The sequence below is a fragment of the Balaenoptera acutorostrata genome, chromosome 6, assembly GCF_949987535.1.
Source record: "Balaenoptera acutorostrata chromosome 6, mBalAcu1.1, whole genome shotgun sequence".
NCBI classification, from domain to species: Eukaryota; Metazoa; Chordata; class Mammalia; order Artiodactyla; family Balaenopteridae; genus Balaenoptera; species Balaenoptera acutorostrata.
Window position 1 is genome coordinate 15,820,470 of NC_080069.1, and position 16,703 is coordinate 15,837,172.

At 49.1% G+C, this 16,703-nt stretch overlaps 1 protein-coding gene across 1 annotated transcript in view; it reads left to right on the plus strand.

Annotated features, from left to right (window-relative positions):
- Nucleotides 1-4,521: 4,521 nt before the first annotated feature.
- Nucleotides 4,522-16,703, plus strand: part of PEBP4 (phosphatidylethanolamine binding protein 4) — a 211,804-nt gene continuing 199,622 nt past the window's right edge. The window contains exons 1-6 of the mRNA XM_057548321.1: nt 4,522-4,527; nt 7,011-7,256; nt 7,904-8,261; nt 8,585-8,703; nt 8,789-8,925; nt 12,835-12,961. Coding sequence (XP_057404304.1) covers nt 4,522-4,527; nt 7,011-7,256; nt 7,904-8,261; nt 8,585-8,703; nt 8,789-8,925; nt 12,835-12,961 — 993 coding nt within the window. The remainder of the gene's footprint in view (nt 4,528-7,010; nt 7,257-7,903; nt 8,262-8,584; nt 8,704-8,788; nt 8,926-12,834; nt 12,962-16,703) is intronic.

Sequence of the window (16,703 nt, forward strand, 5' to 3'; positions counted from 1 at the left end):
ATTTATCTCCCTCCATCCCCTTTGGTAACCATAAGTTTGTTCTCTATGTCTGTGAGTCTATTTCTGTTTTATAGATAAATTCATTTGTATCATTTTTTTAGATTCCACATATAGGTGATATCATATGATATTTGTCTTTATCTGGCTTACTTCATTTAGTATGTTAATCTCTAGGTCCATCCATGTTGCTGTAAATGGCATTATTTCATTCTTTTTTATGGCTGAGTAATATTCCATTGTGTATATATACCACATCTTCTTTATCCATTCATCTGTTGATGGACACTTAGGTTGCTTCCACATCTTAGCAATTGTTAATAGTGCTGCAATGAACATTGGGGTGCATGTATATTTTCAAATTATGTTTTTCTCCAGACATATGCCCAGGAGTGGGATTGCAGGATCATATGGTAGCTCTATTTTTAGTTTTTTAAGGAACCTCCATACTATTCTCCATAGTGGCTGTACCAATTTACATTCCCACCAAGAGTGTAGGAGGGTTACTTTTTCTCCACACCCTCCCTAGCATTTATTATTTGTAGATATTTTGATGATGGCCATTGTGACCAGTGTGAGGTAATACCTCATTGTAGTTTTGATTTGCATTTCTCTAATAATTAGCAATGTTGAGCACCTTTTCATGTGCTTTGTGTCCAACTGTATGTCTTCATTGGAAAAATGTCTGTTTAGATCTTCTGCCCATTTTTTGATTGGGTTGTTTGGTTTTTTTGATATTGAACTGTATGAGCTGTTTGTATATTTTGGAGATTAATCCCCTGTCAGTCGCATCATTTACAAATATTTTCTCTCTTTCTGTAGGTTATCATTTTGCTTTGTTTATGGTTTCCTTTGCTGTGCAAAAGCTTTTAAGTTTAATTAAGTCCCATTTTTAAATTTTTGTTTTTATTTCCATTACTCTAGGAGACAGATCCAAAAAGATATTGCTGTGATTTATGTCAGAGTGTTCTGCCTATGTTTTCCTCTAGGAGTTTTATAGTATCTGGTTTTACTTTTAGGTCTTTAATCCATTTTGAGTTTATTTTTGTGTATGGTGTTAGAGAATTCTAATTTCATTCTTTTACATATAGCTGTCCAGTTTTCCCAGCACCACTTATTGAAAAGACTGTCTTTTCTCCATTATATATTCTTGCCTCCTTTGTCGTAGATTAATTGACCATAGGTGCATGGGTTTATTTCTGGGCTTTCTATCCTGTTCCACTGACCTATATTTCTGTTTTTGTGCCAGCACCATACTGTTTTGATGACTGTAGCTTTGTAGTATAGTCTTAGGTCAGGGAGCCTGATTTCTCCAGCTCCATTTTTCTTTCTCAAGATTGCTTTGGCTATTCAGGGTCTTTGGTGTTTCCATACAAATTTAAAAGTTTTTTATTTCAGTTCTGTGAAAAATGCCATTGGTAATTTGATGGGAATTGCATTGAATCTGTAGATTTCCTTGGGTAGTATAGTCATTTAGACAATACTGATTCTTCCAATCCAAGAACATGGTATATCTTTCTATATGCTTGTGTCATGAAGGTAGCTTTTTCTTAACTGAGCATTCGCTTGGTTGCTCTCAACCTTTGACTGTTTTCCAGAGTCTCTCATAAAGTTAGCTCAGCCAGTTTGGGAGTTTTGTTCGTTTGGTTGGTTTGTTGATTTTGGGGTGTGTGTGTTGTTTTTGTGTACCTGTGTGTGTGTGTGTTGAAGCTTCTATGGAGGAATTAGAGTTTGGAGCTTCCTAGTCCATAATTTTGCTTATGTTACCTGGATTGTTTTTATTTATTTATTTGTTTGTTTGTTTATTTTGGTTGCTCCAGGTCTTAGTTTTGGCATGTGGGATCTTCGTTGAGACATGCAGAATCTTTAGTTGTAGCACGCAGACTTCTTCATTGTGGCCTGCGGACTTCTTAGTTGCAGCATGCATGCGGGATCTAGTTCCCCGACCAGAGATCAAAACCAGGCCCCCTGCATTGCAAGCGTGGAGTTTTATCCACTGGACCACCAGGAAAATTCCTGAATTTTTCTTTTTAAAGATTTATTTATTTATTTATTTATTTATCATTTTATTTTGGTTGCATTGGGTCTTAGTTGTGGTACACGGGATCTTCACTGAGGCATGCAGGATCTTTCTTTGTGGCACACGGGCTTCTCTCTAGTTGCGGCATGCAGGTTTTCTTTCTCTAGTTGTGGTGCGCAGGCTCCAGGGCATGTGGGCTCTGTAGTTGTGGCACACAGGGTGAGAGCACGTGGGCTCTGTAGTTTGTGACACGTGGGCTCTCTCACTGAGGTGCGTGAGCTCAGTAGTTTTGGCACATGGGCTTAGTTGCCCCATGGCATGTGGGATCTTAGTTCCCTGACCAGGGATCGAACCCACGTCCCCTGCATTGTAAGGTGGATTCTTTACCACTGGACCCCCAGGGAAGTCCCCCTTGGATTGTTTTTTAAACAGCTTTACTGAGACATGTTTCACATACTACACAATTCACCAAATTGTATGTATGTATAATTTAAATGTGTATAATTTAATGGTTTTTAAAGTGTATAATTTCAACAGTTTTTAGTATATTTACAGATGTGTGCAACCATCATCACAGTCCATTTTAGAACACTTTCATCACCTCCAAAAGACACTTCATACCCTTTAGCTATCATCACCCCCATCTTCCCCATTAACCCACCCACCCACCCCCAGATTTAAGCTAATCAACTTTCTCTCCCTATATATTTTCCTCTGGATGTTTCATATAAATGGAATCATACAATATGTAGTCTTCTGTGACTGGCTTCTTTCACTTAGCACAGTGTTCTTCCTCATCCCCCTGCACCAGGCTCTGTAGAAGGTGTAAGGTACCAAGAAGATAAGTGGGAGTGCGGAGCAGCAAGGGTGCAGAATGGAGCAGGTAGACCCTTGGACTGGTCCAAAATTGGAGTTACACTCAACAGCCACAACATGAGGATAAGGAGGTAGCAATATAGATGTTGGCAAGTGAATAGTAGAAATGAAAGTTCCCAGGACCCAGGCACCAGCATAGATAAGGAGAAAGGAGAGTGGTTAAAAGATTGAAGTTCAGAATGAGATGGAAGACTAGATGCAGTGGGAGTAACAAAATGAGTGACTAGGAAGGAGAAGAGGTTGTCATCAGAATGGCTGCTTGAATTTAAGATTTTCGGCATGGAATGGTTTCAGTGATGACAGTGCCTAAGAAGTCGCCGTGGGAAGAGAGTCTGGAGGGGAGGGGGTAGGTGTTGGAAGAGGTGACCCATAGATATAGATGTCAGCCAGGGTCGATAGCAAGGCTTGGAGCAGGAAACAAAGTGTCCATGCCAAGTAGCAATGTCTTCAGTGAGCAAGGAGTGGTAGGAAGGCAGATGACACTGATTAGAACTGTTTCAGATGGAATAAGCCTCATGAAGTTTAGATTTTGACAAGAAGGCTGAGAGATCATGGTCTAGAAGCACCAAAGGGGAGTGGGCATGCTCATTAACCTTACCTCCCAAACCTGAGATACATGGAGAAGCAGCTTCTCAAGGGGACAGGGAGGCTCTGGTTATGGCAGGAGGCGGAGGTAAAGGGGTTTCAATGGGGAAAGCAAAGTCCTTTCGGCAAACGGCGTTGGAACAACTGGATAGCTACATGCAAAGGAATGAAATTGGAACCTTACCTAACACCAGATGCAAAAATTAAGTCAATGGATCAACGATGTAAATGTAAGAGCCAAGACTGTAAAACTCTTAGAAGAAAACATAGGAGGAAAGTTTCATGACACTGGCTTTGGCAACGATTTGTTGCATATGACCCCAAAAGCATAGAGAACAAAAGAAAAAATAGATAAATTGGACTTCATCAAAATTTTAAAATTTTGTGTATCAAAATACACAACCAAGAAAATAAAAAGACAACCCACAGAATGGGAGAAAATATTTACAAATCAAATATCCAATGAGGGTCCACAGTTCTGACACCAGTTCTAATGTGTGAGTTTTTCCCCCACACCCAGCAATTCTCTGACACCATCTGGGTATCCTACAGTTCAACTCAATTCTGACACTATTTACCTGAAGATAGCATCAGCTCTCACAGGTTAAAGGCTCAGTTCTACAAGACTTCACCCCAACTTCTGGTGCCAATCAAAATCCAGGTTGTCACCTGGGCTTCTGACCTACAGGCTATAGGTTAGAGGTTCCAACGACCCCTTCCTTGGGTTTAATTAATTTGCTAGAGTGGCTCACAAAACTCAGAGAAACATTTTACTTACTAGATTACAAGTTTATCACAAAAGGATATAACTCAGGAACAGCCTCAGATACAAGAGATGTGTAGTGCGAGGTATGCGGGAAGGGGCGTGGAGGTTCCATGCTCTCTGAGTGTGCCACTTTCCCCAAATCTCCACAAGTTTACCAACCCAGAAGCTCTCTGAATCCCATCCTTTTGGGCTTTTATGGAAGTTTCATAACATAGATATGATCGATTAAATTATTGGCCACTGGTGATTGATTCAGTCTCCAGCCCCTCTCTCCTCCATGGAGGTGAGGGGTTGGGAGGAACTGAAACTTCCAACCCTCCAATCACGTGGTTGGTTCCCCTGGCAACCAGCTAAGGTGCTTTCCAAAAGTCACCTCATTAACATAAACTCAGGGGTGGTTAAAAGGTGTTTGCTATAAATATCAAAACACTTTTTTCAGTGTCTAACATCCAGAATATATAAAGAACCCATATTACACAATAAAAAGACAACCCATTTTTAAAATGGGCAAAGGGTTTGAATGGACATTTCTCTAAAGAAGATATACAAATAGCCTAAAGCTCATGAAAAGATGTTCCACATCATTGATCATTATTAAAATGCAAATCAAAATGACATAAAATACCACTTCATGCTCACTAGGCTGGCTATAATTAAAAAAGAAACAATAAGCACTACTGAGGATGTGGAGAAATTAGAACCCTCACTGCTGGTAGGAATGTAAAATGTAACCGCCACTTTGGAAAACAGACTGGCAGTTCCTCAAACTATTAAACATGGAATTATCATATGACCCAACAACTCTACTCCTAGGCATAACCCAAGAGAATTGAAAATATAGGTTCACAAGCAAAACAAAGCAAAATGTACACAAATGTTTTTAAAGGCATTATTAGTAATAGCCAAAAAGTGGAAACAACCCAAATGTCTATCAACTGAGTGGATAAATAAAATGTGGTATATCCATACAGAGGAACATTATTCAGCCATAGAAAGGAATGAAGTACTGATACATGATACAACATGATGGACCTTAAAAACACTATGCTAAGTGAAAGAAGCCAGTCACAAAAGAATACATATAGTATAATTCCATCTATATGAAATGTCCAGAATAAGCACATCTACAAAGACAGAAAGATTTAGTGGTTCCCAGGTTCTGGGGGAGGAAGGAATGGGCAGCAACTGCTAATGAGTTATTTGGGCTCCTTTGGGGTGATGAAAATGTTCTGGAATTAGTGATGATAGTTGCACATCCTTTAGTAATTTTTTTACTAAAACCCACTGAATTGTACATGTTAAAGGAGTGAATTTTATGGTATGTGAATTATATTTCAATTTTTTTAAAATGAGGAATGAAAGAAAAGAACGAGGGGGAATTTGGTCACTGCAGTACAGCGATTCCAGAAGGCATAAATGGAAAGGTTGAGGAGAGAGGGAAAGCATGAGAGTCTGTGTCTGGGTAGAGAAAGGAGGTGACACTTGGGCAGTGATAGGGGGGTGTCAGGCACAGGAGGTCTGGAGGGATGGGAGGGGGGTAAAGTGTTCCAGGAGCACTGGTCCAGTAGATCCGGGTGTCTGGAGGGACCAGGACATCTCAGGAAGCCAACCGATTTGGCCTTATTGATGGTGTTGGGAGGTGGTCTCAGCCCAGGTGCCTGAAGGAAGAGGAGGCAGCTTCAGGGGTGGGCACCGAGGGGTCTGGAGATGGTGCCTCCAGAGTGAAGCAATTGAGCAAAACAGGCTGGTGATGGAAATGGGGAGCTGTGCTCCCCAGGCTTGAATGCGGCTCCCCAATCTTGGACTCTGAGTTCAAAGCCAAGTCCTGTGACTCCCCAAGGAAAGGATCAGATTCAAAAACACCAAGAACCACTGCATTCTGTCAGATCTCCCCGTACAAAAACAAGCCAAAGAAAGTTAGATAAATAAGCAAAAGGGATCCAGGGCCCGAGGCCAACCTGAGTGGTCAGCTTCCTTCTGATATTTATAGAGTTAGGAGCTATTAAGTGAAATAAGGACGATCAGAAACAGAAGTGGAAAGTTTGTCATGCATTCAAACAAGAATTTACTTAGCATCTAGGCCCACCAGGGAAAGCGAGACACAGACTAGGTACTGCCTCTGAGAAGCTTGTAGGCTGGGGGATGGGGAGACTATAAGCAAATCACTAAGTAAATAACTACAAAACTATTTTACAAACATATAAGAACAATAAGAAAAGGAGTAAATTGCTCTGATTCTGCATAACGGGAATCTAATGGAGTCTCGGCGTCAGAACAAGTTTCTCTGAAGAAAGGACACTTCGGGATCCCCCAGGAGGGACTGGGAAGTGAGGGCGGAGCATAGGAAGGCCCTGGGGCAGGAAAGAGTTTGCGGACAGGCGGAGAGTAGAGAGACGGGGCTAGAGAGGCAGGAAGAGCCAGATCTTGCAGGGCATTGTGGGACACCTGGAGGATTCGGGGCTTTATTCCAAGAACAAAGGGCATAGAGGGGGGAGTAAGTGGAGGCACAGCAGAGCCGCAAGAGGGGGCAGTAGAGCAAAATGGTTAAGGAGCATGGAGTCAGCCAGCGAGGGTTCAAATCCCAGGTCGGCCACTTACTACCCGTGTGACCCAGGTCAGCTAACCTCTCTGTGCCTCAGTCTCCCCCTCTGTAAAACGGGATCATAATAGTACCTACCTCAGAAAATCATCATCATGAGGATTCAGTACTAAAAGCCTGGTGCTCACTGAGTAGGGAGGAATTGCTGACGAGCGTGGGCTCCACAGGAACAAGCCTGCACTGTGGACTGGCCCCCACCTCCCGACAGCCATTCGTCACTGGGGCTAAGAGCTGTTGGCACCCACGAAAGTTCTGGCATCTCTAGTGGCTGCCACTTTGAAGACAGGAGTCTCTTGGCCTTGGATGACCATCCTGGCACCATCATCCTCTGGCTCCGGCTGTCCTGTGGGCTCCGTGAGGACAGGGACCATGGTCAGCCTATGCCCGGGGACCAGCACAGGGCTCACCTGCTGGTGAGATGGATTGTGTGGGGATGAATGAAGGGATGGATGGATCTGTGGAAGAATATTTACACTATCCATTAATTATTGAGCATTCTCTATGTGCCAGGCACCTTACTAAGTGCCTTACATAATTCATTTCATTTTCTTTTCACAACCATCTTGTGGGGAGGCTGCTAGGAGACACTCTCCAGTAGGGGAGATCTTGGGAAGGATCTATGGGGGACCCCTAGTCACACTTCAGGGAGTCTGATTATTGAGAAATGTGTTTCATTTGTAACCTCAAGGAAGGGCTTTTTTGCTGGAAGTTGGGATCCTGGAAGCAGGAATTCAAGCGGAAAGCAAGCTCAGCTGAAAACGGTTTCTCTAAAGATCTAGCTGCATAGACTGCAGAGCTACGATCTCATCTTCCTTAGCCAAGCACAAGGGCGATGGGGTCACTTGTTTTTGAAGGGGGAATGTGGTGTGTTCTGGAGAGGCATGGGGCCCTCCAGCCCTGTGGAGGAGCTCAGAGCAGAACCCAGGAGTCCTCGGTCCCCCCGCCATCCCCCCAAGGTGGGAGAACTGCCTTTGATCTCCCCTCATCGCGCCCACTCCCACCCACTCTGGATCCAGTCAGAGCTCCACACACTCCTGCCTCCTGCTGGCCTGTTCTCTAGGGAATGCAGGCTGCCCTGCGGTCCCAGGTTCGGGGTGCGGCTCAGCCCCGAGGCACCCCTCCTCCCAGCACAGCGCTGTGCACGCGGCCCCCTTCCCGAGCAGCCCTGCTGGCCTTCTTCTCCAGGGACTATTATTTTGGGAGAGTGCTGAGTTCAGCACCACAGCAAGGTGTAGCGGTACGTGCCCTTCTGTCCTCAGCTGGCCCTCCGGAGCTGGCCCGGGGCTCGGCGGCCCTACCCCTCGTGCAGCGGCCCTTCCTACACAGGGTCACCGTGTCCAACCACGGCCACCATCCGACAGCCCCGAGGTTGTCGAGACAGGTGGCAGAGGAGCTGTGGGCGGGAGAAGCAGAGCCGTGCAAGGGGCACAGCCCAGCCTTGCTCCTGCTCCTAGGAAACCCAGCAAGGTGGGGCCCTCGTCAGCACCCCCAGAGCCCGAAGGCGGGGGTCACCAGCCTCCTAGGGTTTGCCTTAAAGCCAACGGAGCGGGCTGGCCCTCAGCCAACTGACTGCGCACGGGGCAACTTGGGGGTGTGTGTGTGCAGGACGAGGAGGGCCGCGCAAGAGGCTTGTATAAACCCTCCTGCTCTGCAGCCTGCTCTGTGCCCTGGCAGCGGGACAGAGTGACAGCACAGCCCTGCTCTGTTGGAGGAGGGGCCTCGGCCACGACTGTCAGTTGAGTCCAGCTGGGAGGAGGCCCAGGGCCTCCCAAGGTACTTGTGTCCAGTGGCGGATTAGCTGCTGGAGCCCAGGCTGCGCCCACCTTTCTCCCTGCTGAGCAAAGGGCTCTGTCCCACCAGGTGGGTCCCCAGGGTTGGGGGCTGCAGGGTGGGATGGGCGCCCCCTGCAGAGGGCCAGCAGCACTACGGGCTCCTTCCGTTCCAGGTGCCCGAGAGCTGGACCATGAGGCTGGCCGTGGCAGCCCTGCTCCTGGGCCTCACGATGGTGGTCACCGGAGACGAGGGGGACAATGACCCATGCGTGTACGAGGCCCTGCCTGACAACGACGCTGTCCTCTGCAAGTAAGGCTGGGCGGCCCCCCGACCCCAGAGGGCAGAGGGAGGGGGGCTCCGGGAACCGAGGGCCACTGCCTCACAAGGCGGCCTCTGTGGGCAGGCAGAGCATGAGTCAGCTCTGGGGCCACCCGGCTGGAGGACAACATCCAGGAAAGGACTTTGAGACAGGGCCGGGCCGTCTGTCCAGAGGGCGGTTCTTCCAGGATTGGGAGGGCACATGGATCTGGCCGGCTCCCCCTGGGGCCTCCAAACCTGAGGGGCCCTGTGGGGCTGGCCTCAGCCTCCCTGCTGGGAGCCCAAGAGAGACCATCCCTCCCTACAGCCTTGAAGTCTCCTTCCCCCCAACAAAGTGGCATTTTAAAGAAAAGTGGCATTTGACAGACAGTGTGTGATGGGACCCTCCCTGTGTGAGAGGTGTTGTTTGCTTTTCTGTAACAAGGCCCCAGTAGTGTCAGGACAGGCAGGAGTGTGGCCACTGAGCGTCGTTCAAAGAAGAGGCTGGGCGTGGGAGGCTGGCTGTGTCCCTTCCAATGGTGCAAGCTTCTCCCCCTCTGCGTCGGAGGTCAGCTCTCTCCTCACCCACTGTGGGTCAGAAAAGCCAGTCTTCGCTGTCCTGGAGTCATGGGCCATCCTGAGGGCTGCCCAGGCCACGTTGCCAGTCTGGTGGCCGAGGACACTGGCATCCCACTGAGGCCATCCGAAGTGGGAGTGGGTCAAGGACTCTCACTTCTTACTCTGTCTCCTTGAGTACATTTGAATCCTTACAGACATGACTTTTAGAAAGAAAAATGTTTTCCCTTAAAAAGTTAGATAGTTGAATTCCCCTCCCCCACCAAAAAAAACCAGACACTGATTTTGTTCCTATCAATACGTTTTTTAACTCTGGTGAAACAGTCCTGGGTGAAGTTTCGTGTGGGGCAGGAGGGAACAGTTGCCCCTGCCATGTGGGCACCAATGCTCTGGGTGCTCTGCTGAGTGCGACCTTCCCGGGGGCGGACAGGCCTTTCCCTCTGGCAGGCAAGTCAAGCCCCGCAAGCCGGGGATGACAGCAGGCCCAGGGCAAGGCCAGGCCGGGCTATGATCACAGCCCCATACAGAGCGCCTCTGTATGTTCACTGTGGAACACGTAGAACACGATCACATGTGTACGGTCACTGGAGGAGACCAGCTTGCAGCCCAGCTGCCCCAGGCAGACATCCACACACTGGCACCCTGGTGGCCTGTGTACTGTGGCGCATGCGGGAGCTCTGGGGCCCCTGGTACATGCCAGGAGTTCTGCTGGTGATTTTAAATCTTTGACTTATTTCACCGTTAACATAACCCACCAAGGAGGTGTTATCATCCCCATTTTGCACATGAGGAATCCCCAGAGACTAAATAACTTGCCCACAGTGCTCACACACCTGACAAGTGGCAGAGCTGGGATTCAGCCCCCCTCGTCTGACTACACTCGTGCTCTTTCCCCACCCACCTTTAGCTGCTGACCTTCTTCCAGGGCCCAGAGCATCTCAAGTAAAGGGTAGCTGTCTTAGTCTATCTGGGCTGCTGTAACACAATGCCACAGACTCGGTGGCTTATAAAGAACAAAAAATTATTTCCCAACATTCTGGAGGTTGAGAAGTCCAAGATCAAGGTACCAGCAGATTCTGTGTCTGGTGAGAACCTGCTTCCTGACTCATAGACGGCCATCTTCTTGCTGTTTCCCACAGAGTGGAAGGGGTGAGAGAGCTCTCTGGGGACTCTTTGTTCTGGGTCCCCGCCTTCGAGAAGAGTCAGTTGGAGACAGACCCACACTGAGAACCATGCAGCAGAGGGTGGGGTGCCCCCCGAGCCCTCAGGTGCCTCTGTGAAGGCTGCCTTCCCTCCATGGGCCTTTTGGACTCCCTCGCTTTTGGGCAGCTGGGATTCGGAGCCTTTTTCATACCTGATCTGGTTCTTACAATGCTGAAGGGACTTCTGTGACCGTCCAGTCACAGGGAAGTGCAGACAAGTGACATCCAAGGAAGTGCAGACAAGGCTATGCAGCCCTTCTCTATTGCCTACAGCACAGTACCCCAAACCTAGCAGCAGCACACGTTTATCGCCTCAGTTTCTCTGCACATGGCCCAGCTGGGCACCTCTGGCCCAGGCTCTCAGGAGGCTGCAGTCCAGCTGTTGGCTGGGGCTGCAGTCTCATCTGAAGGATGTGACTTGCAGGCAACATGTGGGCTTCCATCCCTGGGCAGGCAGCGCTCCGTGGGTATGACGGGGGCCTGGGGGGACAGACCTCACTCCTGGTCCCCTGGCATGTACCCTATCAAGGCACTCTCTGGGGCTTTAGGCCCACTCACCAAATGTCAACTTGGTGATTTTGCTTAACTGTTTTAACATTTGCAGCAGTTCTACTGGGATAAAAAGAGGAGGCTCTTTTGTTCCCTGGGGAAGGCCCCTCTGGTCCTCAGTTTCCCTCCTCCCCACCCCTTGCCTCTTCCAGTTCCGGGCTGTGGGCTGAATCTCCATCTCTCTGCCAGTAGAGGGTCCCCTCTCTCAGCCTCGGATCTCGATAGCTGCAGTGGCAGGGAGTTGTGCCAGAAACAAACCAAAAAGTCCGTAAAATGCTGCCGTGATGAGAAATGAAAACCCATCCTCTAAAACTTCTTTAAAAGCTATTAAAACTATGCCATTGAAAAGGCACTACTGTAAACTTGCAAGGAGTTAAACTTGCTTCAGTGAATAGTCCTGCTTCAAGGGGCCTGAGTCCTGGCCTTGGGGGTGCCGGTCTGAGGAAGCATCCTGTGTCTGCCAGGTCTGCAGACTCGGGCTACCTCTGCCCAAGGCAGGACCTCAGGATCCACTGGAAGGGGTGGGGTGGTGGGAGGCGGAATGTGGGACTCTCCAGCAGGAAGTGATCCCTGTACTTCTCCCGGGTCCTGACCTCGGGAGCTCCCCTCCAGATCTACTCCCCCAGTGACATTCTCAGGGGTCCCCTTCAGGCATCACCCCCAGCAGGAAATGTGGCCAGCTCTGGGTGACCACTGGCCACTGTGGAGCTGGTCTGCCATGCTGGGCTCTTGGAAAGGCTGAGTGAATCATCTTAATCAAATGACCCCAGGCCTTGGTGATAAAAAGTGACAGTAGGATAGGGAAGAAGGGCAAGCAAAAAAAAAAAAAAAGTTGACACAGAGATGTTTTTCCTGTATCTATTTGAAAGCCTGGCTTCCATCCCTGAGTTTCAAATACAAGTGAACCCTTAAGTCTAACCCTGGTGAAGGTGTGGGATCAGCCTGCACGGCAAGCCCGGTTCTCAGGGCACTTGTGCAGTTCAGGGCTTCTCAGGGAGAAAGTAGATAAATGGATGCACACCACGGACTTAGTGACTAGATGTTTTACTCCCTGAGAGATATTTGCATTTTGAAAGCACAGTGAATGGCAGATTGAGAGCCTAGGGTAGCGGCAATGCATCACCCAAAGAAGTGGGTTATTTAATTACTGGTGGGATTTGCAGGTATGGAGAGGGTCTTGATTATTTAGGGGCCAGAGAAGTCTGTGCTAACTTGCTAAACCTTTCTTTATGTAATAAGAACATTCCAGAAAAGCAATGTGAATATATTGTTCTTATACGCCCAGTCCTACTTTAAAGACACTCACCAGGTTTGCCTCTGGATGTATATATTTTTTGAGAAGTAAACACTGACAGTAATGAATACCTTCTGACCCCTGATGACCTGCCAGGCTCTGTTGTAAACACCAATCACCATTTTACTCCTCTTACCGACCCTACAGATAGGTATTATTAGTGTCCCCATTTTACAGGTAGAGAAACTGAGGCTCAAGTGGTCAAGTAACTCTTAGGCTACACCGGTCAGACTGAAGCCTTACGCACCCTGGGCTCCCCTAAGATCCTGACATGGGCCAACCACCTCCCTCTCTCCATAGGGGCCTTAAGGTTTCCTACCCAGAGCTGGGGAACCTCGGCTGCATGGTTGTCCCGGAATGCAACAACTACAGACAGAAGATCACCTACTGGACCAAGCCGATCGTCAAGTTCCCTGGGGCCTTGGACGTGAGTGAGCCAGCCTGGCTGGATGGGAGGGTCATGGGTCTCGGGTTCCCTCTGGGTTTGCTCATCTGGGTGACGTGAAGCCACGTGCAGAGCCAGCTGGGTTGGCTTTGGTGGTACCAGATGGCCGTTGTCATAAGCACGTGCCTTCTTTAGAGCAGCCCCGCTGCCTTGGAGGAGGTTGGGGTGGGTAGGAGGGCTGCCGGCTGGGAGCTTTGGCGGGGCTCAGGGGCCGCTCTGCCTGGGCCCCTCCTTCTCCTGGGCCCCTGAGCCTGGCTCCTCAGTCAACGTGGCGACCAGGCAGGGTGTGCTTTGGAGTCGGCAGAGAAAAGGAGGAGAGAGGGGCTTGTGGGGAGTTGTTTCTCAAGGCGCAGAGTGGCTGGGCTTTCAGAGTGATCTGGATGGGGAGGACCCAGCTCGTAACGGGCAGCGCCTCTCATGTAGGCTAAACAAGCAGAGGTCGGTGCCCTTGACTCTTGGGCATCGCAATATGACACTCTCTCAGAAGTTTGCCCCGAGTTGTACGACATAAAAAATAGAAACATTTTAAGGATTGTAAATAACTGTTCCTTTTGCTGGGAAATGATTGGTACCATCTTGTTCTGGAAGCTTCCCTTGGCTTGGGGATGTGGTAAACCTGGGGAAGGGCGCTGGGGAGTGGGAAATGGGGCCGCAGCTGCTGGGGAAGCTGCTCCAGCGTCCTGGTCGATGTTTCTTTCTTCCGTGACCCTAGGCTGAGCCCCCAAAGTGTCAGGGGTGGAGGGCGAGCCTTGCTTTGTCTGCGGGTTGTAGTCAGAGGTGCCAGTGTCAACCTAGGCACAAGGACCGTGATGCGTCCAGGACTCGGGCCACGAATGCGTGGAGACAGAAGGGTCATGGTCGGGATGTGACCACGTGCACACTGCGGCCAGCCTTCTGGTCGCCTCTGCTCATCGTGGCAGGGAGAGTCCACAGAGGGCTCCTCCCTTCTGTCGGTCCAGCCTGGGGGCTGTCAACACAGGTGTAACTAGATAACAGGTCCTAGGGTGGGCAGCTGCACAGACTACTAGGAAGCAGAGGGGCAGATTTTTCTTTTCTTTTTTTTCTCTGGCAGCACCTCAGGGCTTGTGGGATCTTGGTTCTCCGACCAGGGATCAAACCCAGGGTCCCAGCAGTGAGAGTGCTGAGTCCTAATCTCTGGACTGCCAGAGAATTCCCGAGATTTTTCTTTCTTTAACTGCCTTTCACTATCAGGGAACAAGTAAGTGGTGATATGTCTCAATTGATGAGGCTGAGAGCATGACGCTTTGACAGGCTATTGTGTTTGTAACCGTGACAAACATCCTTTCCTCTGGGAGGCTAAGCAAGCAAGTCATGAAGAGGACTTCTGGGTGTCCTCTCCCTCAATCCTCCCAAGGCTGGCACACATGCACACGCGTGCACGTGCACGTGCACACACGCATACATCAGCCCTCCCCACCGGAAACCCTTGGGCTGGGTCACACCGCTGGACAGGCAGGAAAAGCGGAGGAAACAAGCCTCGGTGGTTGTAACTCAGGACAGGAGCAGGGCAGGAGCCTAGTCCTCCAGGGAAGAGTATAACGCTGTCCCATGAGACAAGACTGTCGCCTTCACCCTTAATTCACTTGTTCTTAAGGAGTGAGGAGTTTGGACCAAATACTTTCACAGTCCAGTGACTGTCCCAAGAGGGAGTCTAAGCCAAGAGCTCCATCCCCCGTGATATTGCTACAGATGTCCACTAGATGGCAGTGTGGACTTTCCTGAGTACCTGGTGCCTTTAGGAGGGACAAGTTTAAAGCCAGTTTGAGAAGCTTTTGCATTTGATCCAGTCTAGTTGGTACTGATTGTCCTGGGGTATGGACACAAAATGCAGAGAAGATATCACCCCCTCCAGATCCTGAAATCTCCTATCCTGTCTCAGCTCAGAGGTGGGGCGGGGGAGAAAACCTGGAGATACATGATGGATGCAGAGCTGAGGTTAAGAAATCCAAGGAGGGCAGAGATTTCACAAAGGATGGCTTGGTCAGAGTGGTGGAAAGAAAGAAAGAAAAAGTAGTATTCTACTGCTATAGAACTAAAGTTTATGGAAATTTGCCCTCTGAGAAGGCAGGTTCAGCTAGAGTATCAAAAGCTTCCATTTATTGTGTGGTACTTACTTTATGTTGGAGACTATTCATGTGTCATTTCATTTAATGTGCTCATCAAGTTAAGTATTTCTTTAGTCAAGACTGTTAGTAGCAAGTGACAAAAATCAACTCAAACTGGTTTGTGCCAAAAAAGAGGGAAGGTATTACTGGTTCACAAACTGAAAACTCCAGGGAATACTTCAGGCATGGCTGGATCCAGGTGCTCAAAAACATCCCCAGGAATCTATCTGTCCCTTTTCTCTACTTTGTTCTGTGCTCGTTTTTTATGTAAATAGACTCTTTCCTTGTGGTGCCAAAGATGACCTCATCATCTTCAGAGTTATGTTTTACTAGTTTATTAACCCACTGGCAATAGATTGACCCCATCCAACCATTAAAGTCCCAAGACTTGTCCTGTTTGGATTACATGACCATCCCTGACCCAAACAGTGATGCTGGGCAGCCCCACTCAATCTACAAGGGCTGAGAGCAGAAGAGGATGGTTCCCCCAAAGGAGAATCAAGGTGCAGGTTATCAGAAGGGGGAAAGAATGTTGGGTAGGAACAACAAGAGAAGGTGCACTCAAAAGTGGGGGCGGGGGAGCCTGAGTCCTTAGTAACAGAGAAGAAAATGAAGGCATTTCCTCTGGGCCAGGACCTGATGGAAAAAGCAAGAGGTTGGTGACTGGCTATGTGGGGACAGTGCCTTCCTTCAAAGGGGATTAAAGCAATGCCACCAAAGCAGCAGCTGCCAGTGGACATGCTCAGGGAACCGCCCTTCCCCCCCCCCCCCCCCCACACACACACACCAAGCAAGTCCCGAGGCCCTGGAAGGAGGGCCCAGAGGTCAGGGGACAGCGTCTCTGTGCCCAGCAGGGGTCTTCCTGCCTGCACACCATTGCTCAGGCCACTTCCCCAGACTTAGACCCTGTACTCTGCGACACCCTGCCCCTACCAAGATGCTTCCTCCTCCAAGAAGCCTTCCCTGACTGCCTCCCTCTGGGTCCCACCCCCATCTCGGTCAGGTCCCTTCTTTCTCCGAGCATTTTTCCCCTACCCTCCAAACCCAGTGTTTACTTGCCTCTGTCTTGTATTGTGGTTGCTTATTCATATCTCCAATAGCGTCAACCAGTTTATAAGCTCTAGGAAAGCAAGACCATGTGTTGTATTTCTTTGAAATACAGTCCCTACCAGCATCGCAGACCCCGTGTTGGCTGACTGGGTGGCCAGGTGGCCGAATGAATGAATGAAGGAGTGCATGAATGGCAGGTGGACGGACACCTTCTGGAGCGGGAGCTCTGAGGTGTGTGAGCCCAGTGGTTTGCACTTTAAGCTGCCGGGTGTCCTGGCGCCTCTGCAGAACCCCGGGTCAGCACTAGTCTCTCCTCCACCAAGGTAGATGGGGGCTGGGGTGGGTAGGAGGAAGCAGGGAGAGAAGAGGAAGTCAGCTGGGCTCCCGAGGAGGCAAAGTAGTGCAGGAAAATGTGGATGGTCCTGCTGCCGACAGCCGCTAAGAGCTGAGAGAGGTGCTGAGGTAAGAAGAAGCTTTTCTCCCCTGGTGCTGTGACAAACATTAAGAGGCAAACATCTCAAAACGCATCCCTTCTCAAGCCAGTGAAG